This window comes from Eupeodes corollae, chromosome 2 (assembly GCF_945859685.1).
Source record: "Eupeodes corollae chromosome 2, idEupCoro1.1, whole genome shotgun sequence".
Taxonomy (NCBI): Eukaryota; Metazoa; Arthropoda; class Insecta; order Diptera; family Syrphidae; genus Eupeodes; species Eupeodes corollae.
This window is the reverse complement of record NC_079148.1, coordinates 113,296,834-113,321,679: the sequence shown is the minus strand read 5'-3', so window position 1 is coordinate 113,321,679 and position 24,846 is coordinate 113,296,834. Positions and strand designations below refer to the sequence as shown.

At 36.1% G+C, this 24,846-nt stretch overlaps 1 protein-coding gene across 3 annotated transcripts in view; it reads left to right on the top strand.

Moving 5' to 3' along the window:
* LOC129944410 (uncharacterized) overlaps positions 1-24,846 on the top strand; it is a 208,720-nt gene that overhangs the window by 135,924 nt on the left and 47,950 nt on the right. For all 3 annotated transcript variants that reach the window (XM_056053814.1, XM_056053815.1, XM_056053816.1), the window contains exons 6-9: positions 2,211-2,297; positions 9,319-9,439; positions 22,712-22,913; positions 23,198-23,962. In XM_056053814.1, coding sequence (XP_055909789.1) covers positions 2,211-2,297; positions 9,319-9,439; positions 22,712-22,913; positions 23,198-23,962 — 1,175 coding nt within the window. The remainder of the gene's footprint in view (positions 1-2,210; positions 2,298-9,318; positions 9,440-22,711; positions 22,914-23,197; positions 23,963-24,846) is intronic.

Sequence of the window (24,846 nt, the reverse complement as noted above, 5' to 3'; positions counted from 1 at the left end):
TTTTTGGAAAACTAACATTTTAAATTTAAATCTTATTCATGAAAAAACAACTTCACATCCAAATAAAATGCACATTCTTCATACAGCCATAAGTCGTTTAGTCTATCGCATATGCCCTGAGAAAAAATAAGTTTTCTTTAATCAAACTAAATCACATAAATAACCTGTCGCCCAATTCAAAGCTCCTTGTATGGAATTTTTCAAAAAACAAGTTGGTGAAGAAAAAAAACTATAGACTCCTGTCGAAAATATTTTCCATCAAACCCATATAGGCACTCGTCTAAGTGCTTCTATAGTTAGGTATTTTCATATGAGATATATACAACTTCCAGCTCTCAAATGCCACCACAAGAATGCCAATCAAGCATGTGGTGCAACCCAAACTCCGCTCTGAATAATCTATTGTGAGGTTATCCTCCTATTTTATATTTAACATATTTTTGAAGCTGAAAAGAATGCAGTCATATTATACCAGCTTCCAATATAGGTTGGTATACTGAAATGTAGCCAAGTTGATCAAGAAACCGCACATACTCGTACAACACCCGCCTAATTGCACAACTCAAATCAACTTGATCGCACAAAACAACCACCTCTTCCCTATTAACACATTTGAAAGAAACTACATTTTTGGTATTTGACACCCCGCTGTCAGCAGAATAGACGAAATGAAAAAATCAGCAAGTTTGAGTTTTATATGCCACCTCCTCCGCTTCCTTTTTAAGAAATATAGGTTCATAAGCTATGCACAAACCTCAGCATAAAAAAAAACAAAGCCAAAGCATCAGAAGACTGTGAAAAGAATCAAAATCAATTTGCCTCCTTAAGAGACTTGAGACTTGAAAGACCAGACCACTTGCCTGCTCTGGCAAAAAACACAACCACCACCGCCCTCTATCGGATATTTGTGCTATATGTTGACTGCTTGACAGAAATACCATTACCGCCTCCACTCGAACACAATACGAATTAATCTCAACCGAGCCAATGTCAATTGGCAGCTGAAATTAATGCACCGATTAACTGCAATTCGCGGCCTGGAACCTGCTGACTTGTGCTGGATGCCTGGGTGCTGCTTTAAGCCACAAGCAATCCCACTAATTTGCCGCAGATTCAGGTCTTGAGTGTTGAATATTTGCAATACTCATAAGACTTGGTTCTGTGCCATGGCGCAGGGCAGCACAGCACAGGTAGTGTTGAGGACCGGGAACGCTAAACCATAGAACCGGCTCCGCTGAGTACGAATTTTGTTCGTATATCGAATGAACGAATTCAGTGTGCAACTTAATATCCATTAATCGCTCGGCGAGATAGCGTTAAATGGAGTATCTCGCGCAGGGAACGCAAGCGCAAACGCACCGCACTGCACCTGAGGTCTAAACGAATACATTTTGTAGCTCAAGAACCGGAGATTCCTCCTACGCTCTGGAAAGAAACACCTGCCATCCAAATTGAGAGCAGCGATCCTGTGTACGAACGAGTGTGTTTCGATTTTTGTGGGTGAATTCTACTCTGATAGAGATTTGTGGGGTTTCTGGTCCTGTGTGGTGATCAAAGACCTGTCATTTTGACACCTACTCGCGGCGAATTGAATTTTTTTTTCAACATGTAAGTTGTTCCCAAATCTTTGCCCAGAATCAGGTGAGCGAGAATGCATTTATCTTCGTCAGAGGAAGAAGGTGTGTCGGACGCAGCTCATTGTGGGATAATTTCACATGAATTCCAAAACCCTACCTTACCGGTAAGCCCGCCAGGTGTGTCCAAGTCCGAGTCTCCGAGTTGACCGCACTGATGCTGTTTCTGTTGCTGGTGCTGGCAATCCCGAAGACAGGTATAGAGCTACAGCGAACAAATCATCTGACATCCGCTGTATTCTGTATATTAAGTTGGCAGCAATGCAACGGTCAGCGCGACGCAAATGTAAACGCGACCAACGAATGGACTTGTTCGTTTCGTTGCTCCGTCGTTGTAGTCCGTCGCATCGTATCGTTGTTTCTGGCCGATTGAAGTTGGCGTGTGGGTCGGTAGAGTTGGTTTAATTAAATTGTTTTGATTTTAATTTGTGACTACGTGCTGGAGATTTACCGCATTTAAGCCGTTTAAACACTGTAATTTGAGATTCATTTTGAATGGTTTTTCTTTTATTTCTTCGTCTTCGTTTACGTTTGTCTTCTTTTTCATAATATCTTCTTTTTTTCTTTAATTTACAGATAATCAATTGCCTGATGAGATTATTGCTCCACGCTCGATTGCTGAATTACCAGAGAAATTATTGTCATCTGGGATACATCTGCCAGGTAAGTGGTGTCTGGAGGCGGGCGGTTTTCTCATACGAGTATATCTAATCTATGCATATTGCATTTTAGAAAACGGGTGTGATTTAGGGTTAATTGAATGATATTTTCAATATTTATATGAACTTTTAGAAGACTCGTGCCTTAAGTGGTAGAGATTAGATAGAATCATATTAGTAGAAGTGGGTGGATACAATATATTAGCGAGTAATTTGTTATGAAGAGTTAATGGGGAGCAAGTTTGTAAATAGTGACTTGAACCAGATTTTTACGAAGATCGAACGGATATCATGTTTCGATGTTTTAAGATTTGTAGGTCTAATGGTTTGGTTGTTATTTGTAAGTGAAGAGCCCAAATGGCATTGATGCACCCGTGAGATTTAACCCAGAGATTTAAGTTTAATCCTAGTCTTAAGGTTTCATAATTTTTAAATTTAACATTGCAGGTCTGTTTATTCGAAAGAATCATTTTTAAAAACTGTGTCAACAATTTTAGATAAGTAAAGTAATTAGGAGTTATAAAAATGTAGGCCCGTTAAAATGGATGTACTAAAATTAATATTCAAAATTCTTTCCATGCAAATAAAGTTCCAAAAAAACTGATGTTGCAAGATTTTGATGCTTGTGAGTTGGCGGAACTAAAAAATAATGTATGCAGCTCTTTCACGCCGACTTGAATTACCCCAAAGATCGTCTATTAATCTTCTTCTTGGTGCTGTATTGGCCTATAAAATCTCCATCTTCAATTTACACCTCAGTATATTTGCATGTTCTCGGTTCTTTCAAAGGATATCAACCTATTTAACAGGTAAACAAAGTCAGAAGAAGAAGCGAAGCATTCTTTCCAGATCAATATCATTTCCTGCAGGCCACGTTTGTATAACCATTTTATAACGATAGACTTCGGTTATATCCATGTCTTAAATGTATAATTTTGTGAATTATTTCAATGCAGTTTCAAATTACTTTTTTTTACTTTTTCTTATTTTAAATCTTTGTGTACCACAAGGTAGACACTTTGGACCTCTTCTTTTTCTTTAAAAATCTGGGCATGTGGAAAGGATAGTTTTATAAGTCCTGAACAGTATTTAAACTGCTGATATACATTTCTGAAAAAACGTTTGAATTTAAGCCAAAAACTAACTGTCTCAAATAAGGTACTCGTTTACAAGAGGTCCTGAATCTATGCTGCGAAGTGTGCTAAATCAAACTTATTGTTTGAAAAAGTGTTAATTTTGTACTAATTACATGAAAAGGATAGCAGATGAATCCGTCCTTTATCGGAATTCAGAAAGTCTTATCAACATACTACACTTCTACATTTACATACATATTTCAGTTTGTAAGAAGAAGTAAACCTTAAATGCCAACAAGGAGTTACCCCCTTTACAATCTTTATGTAAATTATGAATTTACAGATACATGCTACATTGCAATGATAAACCTAAAGCCGTATAATTAAAAAATACTTAAAACCGAAATCAATCACTGATACATAAATCCGTTGAATTGCGTAATTGAGTAAACCTTCCCAGCTTTAAAATGCAAAATGTCTACAGTTCCTCAGACATGTTCCAAAGACTGTACTTCATTATTTTATTATCTTCCAATTTAATTACAACAACCGCACTTTCATTTTATTTTCATATCACTAAATTATACTACACGCTTAGGGCCATTTGTAAATCTTTAACACAGATGCCCTCAGTGAGCACATAATTTTAACCTCGACAAAATTAGTCCTGAGTGCAATGTTCCTACAAATACTTTCGATAAGGACCCCAACAACATATTAAGCCCATTAATGCTGTCAAGCTCTTTAGTGTAAGTAGGTACCAACTTATTACGTCAGTAATTGAAAAAGAAAAAAAAATATTTTGTCTTTCGATGAGAAATTAACAACGTTTAACTTTGGTTTGGTAATGATTCAGTCATGAGGCTTAAAGAAAATAAGAAACTACCTACATCATCGTTTAACCGTAAGGAATGCAAATTATTTGCCCTGTCTGATAAAACGCAGCATTCATGCGTGATATGAAAAACAACCACATTGCACCGCCGCCTGTCACACGCAACCAAGTTAAGAAATAATTTAATTTCAATAACTCATTGCTGTAGCGTAGCAGTAGCTGTGTGAAGGAAAGGCGGCCCTTTGGTAGCCGGCAGAGCAGGTCATTTGATTACATATTATTATGACCCTTTCACTTTCACGCATTTGTCACACGGTGTTAAAATTTTAAAAAATAGTATACGAGGCATATCAAAAAGCAATAAGAACTGACATTTTTATTGTAATTGAAATGTTACGTAAAGGTGAATTTCAGCATCACATCCAAAATTCTCATATATAATTTTAGTCGAAAAAGACTTTCTGGATAAATTGTATTCAAAATTTCTATGACTCTTGTGTCTAAATCACAAGAAAATGTAAGACGGGCCGAGTTACACATTTTGGCACTACACTATTCCCTTAAATTACTTGTGTTGCATTTTTATTCACGTTGGGCTCGTCAGTCGATATTTCGAAAACTTACTTACTTAAGGTGATTCTACAATCCGCTCGGACCTGGTCCTCAAACAACATACGTCTCCAGCCAGCTCGGTTCCTAGCTGGCTCCAGCTTCGAGTTTAAGTTTATTTTTACCCGCGTACGCCACCTGAGTCACGATCTTTCTCTACAGCGCCGTAAATGATAACCGGGATGATTAGTGTCTTAAAGATGTTGATTTTTTATGCTCTAGAGAGCAATTTACTACTATTTATTTATTACTGCCACCTAAGTCCAAAGAGGCAACAATTTGCAAATGTTATTCTTCGTTTGATTTCAGCGCTTTCGTTGTCTGAATTTATTGCAGTGCTTAGGTAGACAAAATCCTTAACTACCTCAAAGTTTTAGCTATCCATTGTGACGTTTTTTTCAAGAAGTCAATGTCTTTTTTTTATGGCAGCATATATACTTAGTCTTGCCCTCATTAACAACTCAACACATTTTCCCCGCTTCCGTCACAATGCTAAAAACCGCTCCAATGACATCACGCTTTGATCTTCCAATTATGTTAATATCATCAGCGTATCCGAGTTATTTGATGGACCTTTGGAAGATTGTGACTCTAGTGTTGACGGTTGAGTTTTGCACAATTCTTTCAAAATTATGTTGAAGAAGTCACATGACATTGCATCGACTTGTCTAAAACTTTTTTTGACATCAAATGCAAATCAGCACAAACGGATAAGTTTGATTGACATTGCTCTTTAGAGCTCTTTCCTATATATTGTATCATACGCGGCTTTAAAATCGATAAAGAGATGGTGGTTATCGATTTGAAGTTCATGGCTTTTCTCCAATCTGTCATAGTGTGAAATTTTGGTCAATGGTGGACTTTTCTGGTCTGAATCCAAACTGTTGTTGACAAACGCCTTTAGGCGTTTATGCAATGTATAGGAGACTTTAGTTAGCTCAATTTAAAAGGTTTACTTTCTTGTGTAGGGCAAACTATGCTGAGATTACACTCGTCGGGCATGCTCTCTTCGGAACATATTTTGCAGATGAGTTGGTGCATGCTCCCTACCAAGTCATCGCCTGCTGCTTTAAATAGTTTGGCAGCGATGCAAACAGTTCCAGCAGCTTTATTCTACTTCAGTTAGGATATAGCTATCTTCACTTCCTCGAGTTCGGATAGGCGGAATTGTTGATCTGCGTTGCCTAGCGAAGTTCGATTCACCATCGACGTTATATAATGTGGAGAAGTGGACTTTACCTGTTCTCAACATAGACTGCGGTTCTTCTACGATATTCCGTTGATCGTCCTTACAAGTTTCCCGATCGCGCGCTTCTCATGCTCCCTTTTCTTCATTTAAGAAGCCTGTGTTCCTCTCTTCTCTTCTAATCGTAGAGCTCTCAAGCACCACCGGTCCTTCTGTGCAGCATGTTGCAAAACCAATTGTTTCGCTGTTGTGACCGTTTGAAATCCTAGTACTCCAAATGCAGCATCTCTTATGGCTGCAAGGCAATTTTGCCACTGATTTTAAATTTTTAATGCTGGCAGCATAGGATTTCTTTAGGGGTTGTTAGAGACTCGATCGGAACAGGACATGACAGTCTCTTGCAATTGTGGCTTGTAGATTTCTAAGAGTCTTACAAAATATTTAAACAGCATTTTGTGCAGGAGATAAAAAAGTTTGAAGTCAATGTCTTTGTTCTCTAGAAATGTAACTTAAAAAGCATTTTTCATTATTTTCAAATTGTGTTTGTAGTTTTTCTTTGTTTTTGATAACAAAATTATTGTTTGTTTCTTTTTCTTAAAACTTAACAAAGAATTTAACAACTTAATTTTCGATTTTTTTAAATAATTTTGTTTTCAATATTTTCATGTATTTTTTACCAATTTTTAGCACTTTTTAATTTTGTATTTCTTATAAACAAAATTTCAATATTTTGCATAGAAGGACATCATTTTGAAGTCAAAAAACTTCTTTTTTTTGGAGGTATACGAGTCAAAACGAAGTTGGTTATAATTTTGCATAGATTGTTTAAAGATTATTAAATACATTAAATTATTACCCAGTTTTAAAGTCAAAAATCAAATTTTAGATTTTTATTTGTCTAAATAAATGTTACCAGAAGTCAAAATCATGCAATGCATACAATTATTTTGGAGGTTATGTCATTTTTTGTTCTCAAAACATTTTCAATTCGATGAATGGCACAGTTTACAATTACTTCTTTTGGGAAGTTAATGGAGCTTTTCGCCAAAAATATTTAATTTCTTTCATTAGGTGGCGCGACAGTCCATTGAGAACTAAGGCCTAGTGACTTACAACTCTCAACCATCCATTTGTTCTAGTACTGTTGTCAGGGATGGAGGGGTTCTGCAGTTTCAAGACGAACCCGAACTGCTAATTTAAGAAAGCACTTTTCATGACAAGAATTAGTTTTGGAAGATTTGTCAATTCCTCGCAAGAGGCAGTACCCGTGAAAACCTTTTTTTTTTTTAAATATGTTTAATTATATTTTGGATATGTTTGAGGATTTCAAGACAGAGTAAATAGTTTTGTCAATGTTGAACAAAACCTCAAGTTCCATTTTTCAGAAATATTTTATTCGTTCTGCCTAAAATGTACCAATTCTGGTGAAATTCACCATTTTTATTAGGTCTCATTTTACAACAACTACTGACTGATATACACCTACACGGCAACACACCTTACTAATTTACTATGGTTATTTTAATTAACCGAAAGGTATTTATAAATAGATCCTGAGAAAAATGGATTTATAGGTCAGTAAGAAGTTTCATCATTAATTACAACAAATTGGTTCTGCCAATTTTTGCACTTTCTCCTCAAATAATTGATTTTTATCCTGTTACAAGCTTACTGCATACAAAGTTTGTAGCTCTGTATAATACATATAGGCTGTAAATGTCTATCACCCTCTAATGGCCTCCTGATTGCAAAGTCTTAATCTGTTAATTGAGTTGAGTAATTTTTTTTTTTCATGCACACGTTATTTGATGATGACTGGCTTGGCACATCATCACGATACATCAAAAGAATATTATAAGAAGCCTCGCTTCGCTATAAAATATTCAAACCAAATGGGTTTTATATAGTCGAAGACATTACAGTGTTTTAATTGAGCTGCTGCATATGTAGTTAATCGGGGAGTATAGAGTGTTATGTGGATGTTCGCAGTGTCATAGAAGACCGAAGAACCTTAGAGAGTATGAAAATGAATATAACATGGCATGGACGTCATGCAAATCAAATGGGTTCCTTGAAGTTATAGCTTAGTGCGGGCTGACCAGGCTAATATCTCAAGCCTTTTTCTGTGCTTGGCTACTCATGCATGATGTTGCAATGCTTCTTGTGTCAGATCAGATGCTGACAGCGACGACGACGACCACAACGACGTCTATGATGTTAGAACAAAATTGATTTTTTTTTGTTTTTGAACATGAAGACATGACTTTTGAGGTAGGTTCGAGATAAAAAAATTGACAATGTCGTTAGACGTGTTGCTCCATCATCAGAGGTGCAGTAATTGGATGTGAGTTTTTTTGTTGTCTTTCAAATTTTATTGAAATGTCAAAATTGATGGTTCCTTTGTTTTTTTTTTTTTTTTAATCAATAAAATGGTTTAAGATAAATCACTTTGGTGTGAGGCAACTTAACGAAATGTTAACATTTCTGACATACATTTTATTTGTTTTTGTTTTATGTTGATTCTTCTGTCGTATTTCTTGATATTTCATCGGATGGATAGGATATTTTAAATATCGTGACTGAAACACCCTGTATTCATCTTCATACACCAATTGCGTTGCAATAAAATGAATTACTTGCCTGGTGTCCCGTTTAGTCATAGAAAAATAACAAACAAAAAATAAAGGAATGAATAAAAATAAAAGATCTTTCAAAACTATTACCTGCCCATTACTCATTGCCCACTACAGCCAGCAACCCCACCGTTCCTGCTCCGTTTATAGGAGTTCCATTCATAGAGGATTGCGAACTCTATAAACGATGATGTGGGAAACCCGCCGCCGTCGGTCGTACGTATATGTTTTTGTACGGCTCAGGTCTCTCTTAGTTAGGTAATCTTTTGTTCCCTGGACAAATATTTTTATCCGAGTAATAGGTAAGGTATAGCATAGAGATAAAGACTTTTAAAGTAGGTTTTGAAGGCATGGAACAATAGCATATATAGTTAGCATGAGATTTCAATATTGTTGTAGTTTTTTTTTGTTTGAAAAAAATGTTTAACAATTTAAAGAATTTACCCGGTCTATGGGAGAGCACTTATAATTCATACACACGTTTGTCTATAGGTATACATTCATAACATGAGCCTTTTGCATACAAAGAAACTTGTACCTCAACTTCACTTATTCGATACTTATCTTCATTTTCTATCTTTTATCTTGAATTTCAGTGTGAATGATCTGTTGTTGTTTTTTTTTGGGGTAGTTGATCTTTTTATATTGTTTTCTGTTTTTCATATTTTTTTTTTAATATCTTTTAGGAACACGCGATCTAAGTGGCCGACCTATTGTTAGCGTGGATGCTGAGTGTTTGATGAACTCTAGTTTAAACTGCTATGAGGTTGCAACCGTTTTGCTTTTCTACAGCACCATCCCAGAAAGGTAAGTTAAAACTTTACACAACAACGCTATGAAAAAAAGTCTAAATTAAGCAACAGATGGATAATGGTTTGACTGTATTTTGCTAAATTGTAAAATTTATTGCGCATTGTGTAAAAATCAACAATGTGACGCGTGAGTCATTCAGTTCACATCGTTCATATGATTCACTATTTCTATAAATGTTTCTTTTTTTGGACTTTCCATTAAAAGGTTTTATTTTGCTTATTTGAAAGAACCAGCATGTTTTGAAACAAATCAATGGTTGTTTATTGTATGGTAAATATGAAAGTATTTTCATTTACAATAGAAGACGAAATAAGTCAACTTACCACCAATGTTACGTTATACCATTTGCTAAAACTTTATTTTAATCGTGACTTCAAAAGTTAAAAGTCCAAAGGTGTTAAAATAAGATCTTTTGTGGAAAATTGTGATCATATCTTCAAGAAATGACACGGTCAGAAATTTTTTTTTGTGAAATTGCAATTATTTCGTTACTTATATGACACCTTGTTGAAAATAAACCTATTCTAAAAGATAAGTGATTTAACCCCACTATGCACCGTTCGCAACAGAATAACAAACACAACTAAAAGAGAAAATTGGCTATACCACTTCAGATAACTTTTCGATGAAAATTTGGATAACAAAACTTAACTTAAACTTTAAAAGCCTCAAGATCTAAATTTTTACGAAAATTCAGATACACTTTTGTCTGTGGAATGTCTTATTTAAAAGATCGTTAAAAAATCACAAATTTGAGTTTTCTTCGACATAAAGGGATACAACAGAAATATCCTACAATGTCCCAATGGTAATTAACATTTCTGGTCATTTGTAAAAGATCTGCGTTACACTACGTCTCCGTCGGTTCCGACGTCCGTTCCCAATTATACACCCTATGAAAGCTCGATTGATAAGGCGAATTGGTTTGCAGCACAGTTTGCTGTTAATTCAACGCTACCAATGAGTGACATGACTCCGCCTGTACTTGATAGCGTACACGATTCAATGGACTTCTTTCGCACTCGGTTAATTACTAGAGTACTTAAAAAATTTGACATTCACAAATCCGCTGGCCCGGATAGTATCCGCGCTATTGTTCTGAAGAGGTGTCCTTCAAGGCTGGTAAAACCACTGCGTAAGCTCTTCCATCTATCCTTTTCTACAGATCTCTTTCCGAGTGGATGGAAAACAGCATTTGTCCAGCCTGTTCCTAAAAAAGCGAATCCTCCTCACCATTTACTATCGTCCAATTGCACTTACGTCCCTTCTTTCCAAGGTCATGGAAACGCTGATCAATTTTCAGCTTAAGAAATATCTTGAAGAAAGGAAGCTTCTCAATGACTTTCGTGGCAATAGGCCCACTTATGATCTCATGGTTTACATCCCCGAACAGTGGAACAAATCTTTATATCGTTTTCAAGAAAGAAAGATTACTGCACTTGATATTTCAAAGGCATTTGATATAGTTTGGCATCAAGCTCTCGTATCTAAAATGCGTGCATTTGGTATCAATGAATCCTTTCTTCGTTGGGTTAAAAATTACCTTTCGGACCGTTCAATTCAAGTAGTATTGGACGGGTTCAAAGCTGATATCCACAAAATAAATGCTGGTGCACCTCAGAGCTCCGTTTTGTCTCCGATGCTCTTCCTTATTTTTATAAATGATCTTTTGCCTGAAACTTCTAACCCACCAAATTATTTCGCTGATTTCATATTCGTTTTTAGATTATCATCTTCAGATGTGGACTACTTCTGATTTTGACAGCATTGTACAGTGTAGTATTTAATGCTTCGAAAACTCAATGCTGTCTACTGGCGCAAAAGCCTAACCCTCCCCCGATGCCACTATCCATAAGTCGGCATCGAGGAGACTGAACAGCTATCAGTCCTTGGTATGTGCACTACAAACCACTTGTAGAGTGATCAAAATGATCACATATTTGACATCGCCAAAATGCTGCTAAGTGTTTAGGTTTTCTAATACGATGCAGAAAGTTTTTACCCCTACTGATCTGGCTATAGTTATAAAGCCTATATTTATATTCGTCGTGCTTCTTTAACCTTCTTATTTCACTTTCATGTCTATCATTATTTTATCGCTGCTTCTATAAGTAATTAAATAGCCAAGTGCTTTCCTCCCCTCAAATAATTCAACCGTAATACTCTTTCGTTTAGAAATGCTCTTGAGTTTATCCATGAGCCAGGTTTCGTATTACTAATTTGTGCCAACAGTTTTAATTTTTGGACTAATTTCAACATTTTCAGCCTAGAACGTGCTTTGCAGCGGAAGACCAAATAGTACTTAAATTTGACGGATTGTGACTTCAATGTTTGTAGTGAATTTTAACAATTTTGATCCGCTTTTAAAGTATTATACGATTATTGCATTGAAAGTGACAGCTGCAAAAGCAGTGACCTATTAAATCTAAAACCTCTTAGTGGAAAACCTTTTGTAAAGCCTCAATTGTCCCTTTTTATGTTTCAAAACCAGTTCAGTATTATTTTTCTGTATATCTGGATATCTTCAAAATCTTGGCCTTACGTCTTAAATAACTCAAAATGTCTTCAATTGATGAAGGGCACAAATTTTAGACTTACAAAATTACGGCTGTTTGAGTTGCCGGTGCAATCAATTTCTACCGAAACCTAAGCACAAACATCGAACTGAAAGTCGTTGGGGGCGCGAGCTGTTTAAGTTACAAATCAATTAAATTTTAAAGTTTCAGTGACTGACTAATATCAATCAAATGACAAAAATTGTGTAGGCATTACCATCATCATGTATAACATAAACACCATTACCATAACAGTCACTTCATTTTTCTGCTTACAATGTCAAACTACATCATGTCAGGTACAAGTTACAATCTTTTTAAACTCATAAATCATAATCTTATATCAATAACCTTAAAGTTTTTAGTTAGTTTTATTTTTTCTTTCTATTTTGACAAATAAGTGCCAAAAGCAGATATGTTATGATAAATATTATGACTTCACTTCTTAAAATACAACATACATTCTAATTGTGTCATACAAAAACTTACATCATTTATCAAGAATGACATGACAATCACATGCACTAGGTTTGTATATACAACACTTCAGTCTAAAGATCATTTCATGAACCTATACGATCTCCCATACCGCCTCTTTACGTTCGTCTCGAAACTAATTTTATTATCGTGTTTTACAAACAATTACGTTGCAAGGCTTCTGTCATATCTATAAAAACTTGTTGTATATACAACTATAAGTTCATTAACCTAGTTTCGATTTTCATATTTAGCGACTTCTTACGAGTACTATGTGCGTGTTGACTGTCGATTGTCGACGCGAGACATAACCTCCTCAATAATATGCGTCAATATATTTAGATGGAATAAAAAGCTACTCGGGGCTTGGTGTGTATTGATGCATCAATGCGATCATCGATTGTATGCGATTGAACCCTCAATCCAATCGACCATCGATTTGACTCGAATGTATGTCAGGCTTCTTTCAATTGAAATATAAACATTCCTCCATCATCGTCGAACTCGTAGTCATCTTCTTCGTCGTCGTCATCGTCTCTTTGGTGTTCGGTCGCATCTTCAGATCAACCCACTCATCTGAATCCAGCATAATGTAGGCAGGTTTATTAAGTATAAGCCTTCTCTGTTGATCGACAGTCTTTTCAGCAGTTTTTCGTTTTTTTGTTGTTGGTGTGTTTTTTTGTTGCCATATCATTTCCAGAGTGCATGTTATGATCCACCATAAAATTTAACATAAAATCGCCTGCAAGGCAATCTTAGAGTGCAATTCTCAAGCATTCTCTGGTGTTGTACTTGACAATCATATTAAATCATCGCTATACAACATCAACTTTCAACACACCAACTCCGTTTGGTTACCCCTTTGGCAGCAGAGTTATATACAATATCTTATGGAGGTTCCTACGTATATATGTATAATAGATGATGTGATAATCCCCAAGAATATACTCTAGTAGCGTATATTGTGTATGGCGCAGGTGTTAAGTGTGCAACAAGACAGCGAACAACAAAGTCATGATAGTTCGTTCTTATGGTTGCAACCGCGCCATCTATTGCCATTAAATTAACGAAAAATGTCCAATAGTTGAAATGGTCGATCGGTATGTTGGATATGGCATTAGCGTGTCGCTTCGAGGGGAAAGATTATTATGATTCGCAGCAATAATATGTTTAATGTGAGACATGAGATCAGAGATGTTATAGCCTGTTTATATAAAGGTTTACTTGTCCCTAGCGTAAGTATAAAGTAACGGAAGGAATAGCTTCTCAAAACAAAAATACTTTTCTAGAGACTTCCAAATAAAAAAAAAAATAGTTTTTGTAAGAAGTAATTAACTACTTTTAGAAGAAACAATATCCTTCCAAAGATGCAAAAGAAGATAAGGCTTCAAAGTAAACGGTTTCCTAGAAATAACAATGACATTAGAAAGAAACAACAGCTTCCTTAAGAATTAATTCTTTTCTAAACAAGTAAAAGCTTCCAAAAAGGGATTTCCCAAATATGTAATCTCGTCTAAAGATATTTCAAATGCATTTGATAGAGTTTGGCATCAAGCTTGCTTGCTTGCTTGCTTTTGGCATTGATGAATCTCTTCTTCGTTGGATTAGAAATTACCTTTCTAACAGTTCAATACAATTTGTATTGGATGGTTTCAAGTCTAATATTCATAAAATCAATGCTGTTGTTAACCAATACTCAGTTTTGTCTCTGACTCTCTTACTAATATTCGTATACGATCTTTTGTCTGTCTTTTTTAATCCATTAAACCGTTTCGCTGACGACAGTACTCCCATCTTTTCATATTCCTTTCTAGATTCACATCCTTGTCCTTGCTCATTAAATTCTGATCTCGACAACGTTGTCCAATTATAAACCGTGTAGAATTTAATGCTTCAAATACTTAATGCTGTCACCTTTCATTAAAGCGTAACCTTCCTCCGATGTCGCTATACATGAATGTCAAACTAATCAACTTTCAATACTCAGAGATCAACTCTTATGGGATGATCACATATTCGATATTGCCAAGAATGCTGCTAGGTGCTTAGAATTTCTCCGAAGGGGCAAGAAATTTCTCACCCCTTCTGATCTGGATGTAATTGATAAAGCCTTCTTTCGTCCAAATCTTGATTGTAACTCGCATATTTCGGCAAGTTTCCATAAAACTAGCTTAAGTAATTGGACAATTTCAAAAAAAAGCTTTGAAAATGATATGCGAAAGAATTATAGCTAAATCAATTACGTCACTTGAACATCGCCGCAAAATGCATACCTTTCGTTTTTCTAGTGATATTTTAATAAACAGTGTTCTGTCCAATTAGCCAGTTGCATTTCCCTCCTCAGACAATTCACCTATAATTTTCGTACTTATAGGAATGCACATCAGTTTAACTTTGAGCTCAATTTCGGACGTACTGTCAAGTATAGAGATTCCTTTTTCAACCGAACATTGAGAATGTGAAATGCTTTACTGATATTCAAATCCGTACCAATGTGCACCGGTATCTCCTCTTTAATACATTCCTATATTCCTAAAGCTCGGACTGCGTTTAAACTCTAAACATGTTAAGGGTATTAATAACCCCTCTACAAATTAGAAAGTTTTCCCAAAAAATTAAAAAAAAAAAGAAAAAACAAATATTTATGATTGCACAAAAAAACTACAAACGAAAAAACATACAACAAAAAGATGTTATATTTTTAATGAAGCGATCATTTTTAAAGACACAAAAGCTATAAAAGGTACACAAAAACGCAGTTTCTTTAGAGCAACCAGATGTCTCCGAATAATACTCAATGACCATTCAAAGAAGTAACAGCTTCCATGAATCTATAACACAACAAATAACTCTCCTAGAAAGTACATACTTACTCAGAAAACATTTACTTTCAAAGAAAGAGAAGACTTCTAAAGAAGCAATAGCAAAAATTGCAACCCCAAGGAAAAGTACCTTTCCAGGGAAGTAATAAAAAGCAATAGCTTTCGAGAGAAGTAACAACTTTCCAAAAAATTAATTCGCCTACCAGATGCACAATCGAAAGAATACCTCCGGGTAGATAAATTCTTAAAAGAAAAAGTTTCTTCATTAAGAAACGATACTTTTAATTGCTTACTAAGGAAAAGATTTATCGTGGAATTTATAATAGACATTTATATCTTTATTTCAAAATTCCTAAACACAAAACTCTATTAACTTTTTAAAATTTAGTTGTGTGAGCTAATAACATTATTCGGTCATTGCAATTGCTGAACATAAGTCCAGGTCAAGCTTCGATCCTCAGTGAATGACGGTAGAGAAGGTTTTCAATTAATATGAACGAAATTAAAGACTAACGATTAAAGGCACCTGAAGCTCGATTGGCACCCATAAAACATATATAATTCCAGTCTTATGGATTTCTTGTTTTATTGAATTCTAGAGATGAGCGTAGTCATTAGCTTACATGTTAATTCTTAAAAAAAGAAGCTATTTCTTAAGTCACACAAATATTTTCCAAGAATATTTCCATTGCTGTTAGTAATAAATCAGTATTGGACTTTTAATCAAAATTGAGCTAAATCGTTTATGAATTCTGTACAACTCATATTCATAAAAATTCTGCAATTTAAAAAAATAGGATATTCTTCAAAAAAATTCTTCTTTTGGATCAAATCCACACCTCAAAGAGTGACTTAATTCTATAAGAAATACAATATGAAATTTTTAAATAATGGTGTAAACTCTTTCACACGGATGGAGATACAATTTTTGAGATGTCAAATAAAACGACGACAAACGATAACAACCCTGCTTATGACTCATTTGCACTATCAAATGTATTCGAGTTTGTTGACCAATTATCCCAAGAATTCAACAAGTCACTCCTTTGGATGAAAGCAGGATGAAAGCATTACACATACTGATCGATCAATTTTCATACTTAAGTTCGAAAAAGGAACGCTTGAGTGCGTTCCATCGACATCCTCATCGTAGCCTTCGGTCGGTAAAGCCGTTCGTCGTCTCCGTTCGTCCATCGACACGTCTTCGTTTTGTTTGTGAATCACTCTGCTGGGAAAACTCATCGGTCTTTTGCTAATCATGGGAATCAACCTATTATGGATAGGGGGCATTATGCAAATGAGGTCATTTGCCATCCTCTTGTGTACACACCGCTCACAACAAACCCATCAAGCCTAGCAAACGCGTGATTTGCTGATGGTGATGAAGGCTATCACACGGTGAACGAAGGTAGGCAAGGAAGAGGTTCAGCTTAATATTACGACAAAAAAAACGGTATTAGTATTCCGGTAATGTTCTGCAAGCAGCAACTGCAACTGAACTGAATTACAAGTGTTAGACATTATAACCAGAACCACTCCTGTGTGTGCCGGGAATCAGGAATGGATATCTTATGGGTATATAACCTGGGAAGCTTCTTCTACAGGCTGCTACAATCATAGATCTTAAACAGCAGTGCTTTGGTTATATTCTTCTATGCATTTGATCTGCACAATACTGATTATAGCTTCTTGGTAAATGAAAAAAGAAGCCACAGAGAGTAAGAGATATAGGATACGATTTGTCTTGCTTTGTATGATGTTGGGCTGTCGTGTCAGAGTTAGAAGTCGTACATGAGATGAATATTGGAAGAGGTATTGTTTTCTTGTTGATCCGCTAGTTCCTGGAAAAATGTTTGGTTTGTTTAAAGTGTTTTGTTTCGGAAGTTGGGAAAATGTATTACTCATGACATATGCTAATAAATGAAGGCAAATAATTGTATTTCTTCGTTTTTTTGTTTAAGGCATTTCTGTGCAAAACTGCACACATGGACGTTTCCGGGTATAACTGGTACAAAGACCCCTTATTGTTCTAATCTAAGGAGCATAGAATTTCACAAGCTGCCAAAATTGCAAATTTGAGAACTTATAAGAACCTCTTCTCAATTGACATGTAGTCAACGTTGCATCCTTCATTTTTCGCATTTGACGGATGCACAAACAATACCATTCTTTTTCATCAATGTCACTTTGGCATTTAAAGTATTGCCAGTTTTAAATTGTTTGTAGTTTCTTTTTTTTACTACCAATTACCATACAACATACAAGAAGCTGAAAAATATACAAATTCCTGCTATCTAACATGCGACATTTCATTATCGAAAGTAAAACAAACTTAATCCGTGTAAAAACTTAGAAAAACATTTAACCAATTACTTGAAACTCTGATTTACCTGCCATTTTTGTCTCATTAGGCAATTTAACATCCACGATCACTAATTTACTTCTCAAGTCGCCAACAACTGTGTCAAACCAGGCCCGAGATTCCTTATCTTTTTCGCGACATGTTATAGCAGTACTAGTTGGTTGACTCTTTTTCTTTCTTTAATCCGCCCTCCCTCTATCACTTTAAGCAGATATATTCAGATAAACAAGGAGCAACAAAAAGAGAGAGAGATAGAGATAGACTTAGTTTATTTTGTATTCCTCAAACGATGGCGTGTTGCATCTACATGGGACAATTTTTGTACGAATTGGAAATTAGGTAATTGCGCGCGCAATCTAAACTTTGCCATTTTTCTCGCGATTGTCGTCGCAATGGTGTGTCAAACGGATTCGGCTTTAAAGCCTCCTGATGACTTGAAACAAAAACAGAGAAGAAAAAAAAAACCGGACAACTATCTGTGGCTGATGGAATTGCGCAGGCGCAGGCGCATATAATCTAGGTAGCATAATTAAAAGTAGCATAGCACAGTTAGCATAGCATTCGACTACGACTGCGACTACGATGACGACGCGACGTGACAGCAAAACGACAACAAAACGAATGGACGCAACGTCTACGGCACCATTTCAATTTCCTTAACTTATCTGATATTAGGATTTTTGTTGTTTACCATTTCGAGGAGCTATAATGACCATAAAGTCAGCTCCATAGCTCTAGCTCCAGCTCCAGCTTTAGAGCTTGATTTTTATAGACTTTGCAACAAATTTTATGTCCCACATTCGCATTCGGTGTGTGTGCTCAAATATTTGAACTCTGGGCAGGGTTTGTCTCAGTCAACATTCCTACGATTCGGTTTTGGAGCTAATGGATTCGCGCATGCGCATCTTTTGTATCGCTTCATTCGCAACGTGCGGTTCACATGGGAACGAAATTTATGTCAATCGATTGAACTGGTGAAACATAAAACGAAAAATGCCCTCAAAAACTGAAAATAGTGATGGTGAATTTTAAAAGTAGAAGTCGACTTCAGTCAGGCCCGGTCGCCTATCCGCATTTTCAAAGACAGACAAAGAGGTTTCACTTAAGAAGTTGCTGATGAGCATCTCGACCTTTGAGGTTACAACTTGACACACTAAAGTAGAAGAGTGATGCACGCGATTTTTTTCCCGTACGCAAGTAGTAAGATGCACATCTGAAGAAGACATTATATACGCTGATGAGGCGTTTTCATTTCGAGGTTAAGATATTATAAAGTATGTAGTATATTCCCATAAAGATATGTTCACTTAAGAGAAAAAGACTTATAAGTAAGTAGTTATGAATTTACCTTTACCTTTTCTTCAATTGGAAGGACGTTGAAGGTCAAAAGTGATACAACGCCAGAAAGAAGAGTGAAATTAAGTGAATTAAAGAAAAATAAACTCAGTGGGTGACTGACGAGGATGAAGGCCATCAGACAAAATTGAGGCCAAATTATTAAACTTGTGCAGATGTAAACTGACAGAAAAGTATATTAAGTTGACTCTGATGTGAACTCTTAAGGAGGAACCTTCATAATTTTGAATGTAATCATGAAACAACAATCTTTGAAAATGTCATTTTTGAAGACATGATCAAGTTTGGAATGTCTCGGGTAGCTTTGACGGTTGAACAAGAAAATAAGTAAAGATGAGAAGAAGATAAAATGTGAGCGAGACTTTATGAAAAAATATGGGAAATGAGTACCCGAGATATTTATAATTCCAAAAATGTACCACAAAGAGTATTTTTATTCATCTTCTTGACAAATTAAGCCTGAGTTAAACAACTTAAAATATATGACATACTGCCACTTATATGTGCAAGGTACAGGGGCGTATACTAAATTTTCTTGATTGAAGTTCTTACTAGAATCTGATGAGAACATAGAAAATGTTACGTCATGGAATTTTATTTTTTCTTTTCGTTAAAACTTGAACAGCATGATTTAATACTCAAAATTGTATGACTGTACCTATTTCTTAAGAAAGGACCGTAATAATAGAATAATAATTTTCAATGTAGATTAGGGTCAATTTCCAACAGTTGAAGATCTCATTTAGTAAACACCTTCAGCTCACGACACAAAATTTGACAAATTATGTTGATGAAAGCAGGAGTTTTTGTGATCAACAAGAAATCGAATTTTTCGGATTCTGCGTACTTTATTGAACAGCGGTAAGATGTTCGTAAGATCGATCGAAGTACGGGTATTGCTTGGCCATTTACTAAACCAATGCACAAAAATTAAACAATCAAGCACTTTTGGCACCTATTCTGATGAAACAATTTCATCATTGGTATGTGAAATAAAGACCGATTAAATAACTGCCAGTTTGACAGTTTAGCCAAAACTCAACAATATGGCCGTAATTAACACTAAAAGCTCAAAAGTTTCTGTTTTAAGACACGCTTTATTAAAACACAGGCCATTGCCTATAAATAAGTTAAAAATTAGTCTCTCATTTCGTATTTTTTATTCTGAAGGTTCATGTTTTTTGAAGCCTTTAGATATTCCGGTAAATTTCTTTCCTCGTCCACAATGAAACGCTCTATGTAAGCTCAATTGATAAAGCCAGTTTGCTTGCAGCACAGTTTGCTGTTAATTCGACGCTACCGGAAAGTGTCATGAGTCCTCCTGTTCTTGAGAGCGTAAATGATTCTATGGGACGAACCTTCTTTCGCACTCGTGCAGTCGCAAGAGTACTGAAAGACCTTGACATTCACAAATCCGCTGGCCCGTATAATAACCCCCCTATTGTTCTGAAGAGTTGTTCCTTAACGCTGGCAAAATCACTGCGTAAGCTTTTCCACAGGTCTCTTTTTCTACAGGTCTCTTTCCGAGTGGATGGAAAACTGCATTTGTCCAGCTTGTCCCTGTTTAAGTCTAAAATTTAAATGCCAGTGTTCCCCAGGGTTCCGCCTTGTCTCCGACTCTCTTCCTTATATTCATAAATCATCTTATGTCTGCCACTACTAATCCATTAAACTGTTTCGCCGACGATAGTACCTTCAGCTTCTCATACTCGCTTCTAGATTCACATCCTTGTCCTTCAGATGTGGAACTTAAAGGGCAGCGTATGATAAGCTCACTACGTTCAGATCTGGACAATGGGAAAGGAAAACCGTGTAGAATTTAATGCTTCGAAAACTCAATGCTGTCTCCTGTCGTTAAAGCGTAACACTGCCCCGAGTCCTCTATTTTTGCATCCAAGAAACTAATCAACTGTCAGTACTTGGTATGTATATCATGTATATAAAAATGCTGCCAGGAGCTTAGAATTTCTGCGACGGTGCAAGAAATTTGTCACCCTTCTGATCTGTCTGTAATTTACCAAGCATTCATCCGTCCAAAACTTGAATAAAATTCGCATATCTGGGAAGGTGCCCCTAAAACAAGTTTAAATCTCTTGGATAAAATACAAAAAAAGGCTCAAAAATGATAGGCGATAGAACTATAATCGAAAGATTTACATCGCTAGATCACCGCCGCTATGTTTCATGCCTTTCGTTGTTTTATCGATATTTTTACAAACAATGTTCTGTCGAATTAGCCAGTTGCATTCCACCTCTTAAACGATTCAGCCGTAATACTCGCACTTCCTTGAGCTCAATTTCAGGCGTACTGTCAAGTGTAGAGATTTTTTCTTAAATCGCACATCGGTAATGTGGAATGCTTTAGCTAACTCTGTTTTTCCCTCCCATTTTTATGTTAAGAACTTTAAGACCAATGTGCACAGGTATCTCCTTTTAAATCCTTCCCTATTCCTACTGCTCGCACTGTGTTTAAATATAATATAAAGGGAATTGTAACCCCTTGAGTGCCCGTAAATCATAAAACAAAAAAGTGACTCATAGATCTCAAACATTCCTGTGTACTTATTACAACAGAAATACCGATCTGCAATTTTGTTAGGAAATACGAATTTTTGAATGCAATGAATGATAAAATTAATTTTAAATTTTAAGTAACAGAAGACCTAAAAGTTAAGGGCTGGTATTCGACATTTGTCAAACTAAGTTTTTAAAGTCTGAAATTTACGAAAATGGATCGCTGAATCCCAAAACTCATACATATTTTCCAAACCTACTACAGAAACTTCAAGTTAGCTGATTAATTAAAACTTCGAAGATACGTTGAATGGGTGCTTGAACGGTGATTTTTCGAACACAATTTTTTTCAGCGACAAAACACATTTCCCACTTGGTGGGTGTGTTAATAAACAGAATTGTCGTACTTGAAGTTTTGAGAATCCTCAAGTAAATGAAGAGAGGCCATTACATTCACAAAAAGTCACCGTTTGGTGCGCTCTTTGGTCCGCGGTTGTGATTGGACCTTACTTTATCGAAAACGACGATGGAACGAGTGTCACCGTCAATTCGGAGCGTTATGGTCATATGATAACCGACTTTTTTATATCTGCTCTTGAAGAATACGAACATTGGTTTCAACAAGACGGTGCCATATGTCACACAACTCGAGCGAATATGGGCTTATTGCAAGACACATTTCCTGGTCGAGTAATTTCTTGCAGTGGCGATATCAACTCTCCACCAAGATCATGCGATTTGACACCGCTTACCCATTTTCGTGAGGCTATGCGCAAGACCGTGTTTATGCAAATAAATCTTTACCTTTTGAGCATTTAAAACCCAACATTCGAAGAGTTATGGCTAAGAACTTTGTGTAAAAAAGGGGTCGAAAATTACCACAAAATGGATAACCTTGTGCAAATACTAAAGAAAATAATCTTCTCTTTTTAGAGACACAAAAGCTTTCAGCTTATCAAGTGAGTCTCATAGCACTTGTATACCTCTCACTTAACACCAATTCGTGCTTTCATTTCCAAACCTCATTTAACTAAGTCTTTAATCATATATTTTGTTCAGCTTATATTTTAATGAAACTAAAAATTTGAAATTCAAATACAAAAAACATAAAATATTTTTTTACCTTTCTCCTTTGACCTGTTCTTTAAAAAAAAATATAAATGTATATGTATTTTTATAGTACAACAACAACAGCATCAGAAACGCCACCAGCATTTACCATTCTAATCAGCATCGAGAAATCCAGCCACCTGAATGCAATCGAATTAATTTGCAACAGTCTGAAGCTCCTAACAAGGCATTTCCAGTTCAGTGAAATTCTTGCCGTATGCATAGATCGAAGCCTGTTATTGAGTAAGCTGACAAATAGGGACCATGACAAGGTGAGTTTTTTTTCTGCTGTCTTCTTTTTTGTTTCCTTAACTGTTTATCGATGATAGTTTGTTCCGTCTTTCCTAATTTGTAGTCATTTGTTATTGTTTTTTTTTATATTTAAGAAAAAGAAGAAATTGAATTATTTTCTATCATAAAATCAAAAAAAAAAAGAAGAAAACTTAAATAAACCGCTTAAGCTTAAGAATTTCCTTCTTTTTTCTTGTATCTTTTTCTTTCATGATCGTCTTCTTGGCGCACGCGGGCACACAACCATTTTAACAAATACCAATAGCACTCAGTGAAACTCATTAGCGTGGATGAAGTCACGAACAGCATTGCAGCTGAACAAGTCCCTAAAAAGTGCGCTGGATTACATCATCATGACCAGAAGAAGTGGCGTGAAATATTCACACTAATCGATACGCTCCAGAATCAGTGCTTGGCGGCTGGCCAACGTCTTGTTACCACCATGGGTGAAATACGGTCATCCGATCAGCAAGGCTTGCCGACACGTCGGCAGCTCTATGCTCAACATCGTGCTCTAAGTCGGGCTCTAATGGACTCTGAGTTGCACAATTTGAGGAAACGTGCTCCCGTGACGTTGGCCCGATTACAGGACTTAGCCAAAAAGCTGAATTATAGCCATAGCATTAGCATCAGTAATAATGAGAATAGCAACAACATCAACAACAATAACAACAACAACAATAGTAGTAATAGTAGCAGTAGTTATAATAGTAGTAGAAATAGTTATACCAAATCTTCGGTGACGTCATCGCCGAGCAAACAACCCAATCCAACAATCACCACTGGAGGTACCTTAACCGCATCCGTATCCACATCAACAGCATCAATAGCAACAAATTCAGCAACAAATAGCAACAACAACAACCACAGCAGTAATAACATCGATGTCGCAATTAGACTGAACAAAGTGACGATGTTATTCAATGAAGTTGACCGAGCTGCCAAACGTCTGGAACAACTAACCGAGCAGCGGAGAGAACGTTTACGTGAGCTGACAAGACAGCGTGCACTTGAAGATGAAATTAATGAGGTGAGTGTTCTTTCTGTTGCAACTTTATGTTTTGCCATAATTTACCACACAGACTTTAATGGACTTAGAAAAGGCAGAGATCCAACGAGCGGGCAGGACTCTATAATACATAACATCACTATAAACATGCATAGACACTCTGACTCTGACTTTGACTCTGACTCTGACTCTGACATTGACTATGCTGTTTGTCTTGTTGGAAAGCAGATGTTTCCATTAAAAAATACACAGATTTACATTCATGCAATTTGCATGTCCCTTTTTAGGAACGACGACGCGACGAACGCGACGAACGCGACGCTACGAACGCACATCAGTGACAAGTTGTTAAAAAAGATGATGGTTTTTGTTTTTGTTAGGTTATCGGCACTGCCTAGTCAGGGCGTGGAAAAGTGCTCCATAGGTAAGCTTTGGTATAGTTCGATGAACCAAACTTAACATTTTAACATAATATTTGTGTGGGAAAAAACTAAGATTTAATGGATGCACTTTGGTCGTGGTCGCATATATTTTTGTGTCCAGGAAATGAAGATGTTAACTTAAAGGTTTATAGTTAAAAAATGTAATACATTACAAACAATACGGCAGAACATCTTCTCAAGCTTCAAAACATGGACAAAGGTGTATCGTTAGGTGGAAACATTTAGGTCTTTTTTCAAAACGAGTTTACATGGAACATTCTGGGCTTACACCACTGATTTGTAGATTTCTTTTACATTATAACAATTTAGTTTTATAGTCAGAATCAAGATCAGCACATATCGGTTCGGAATAAAACCGAATTATGCAGTATTATTCGTGCTCCCGGTTCGAATTCATAGGTTCAAAAAACAGGCTGGAATGCAACCCAAACTGATGACTTTCCATTGTTGCCCGTTTTCCAA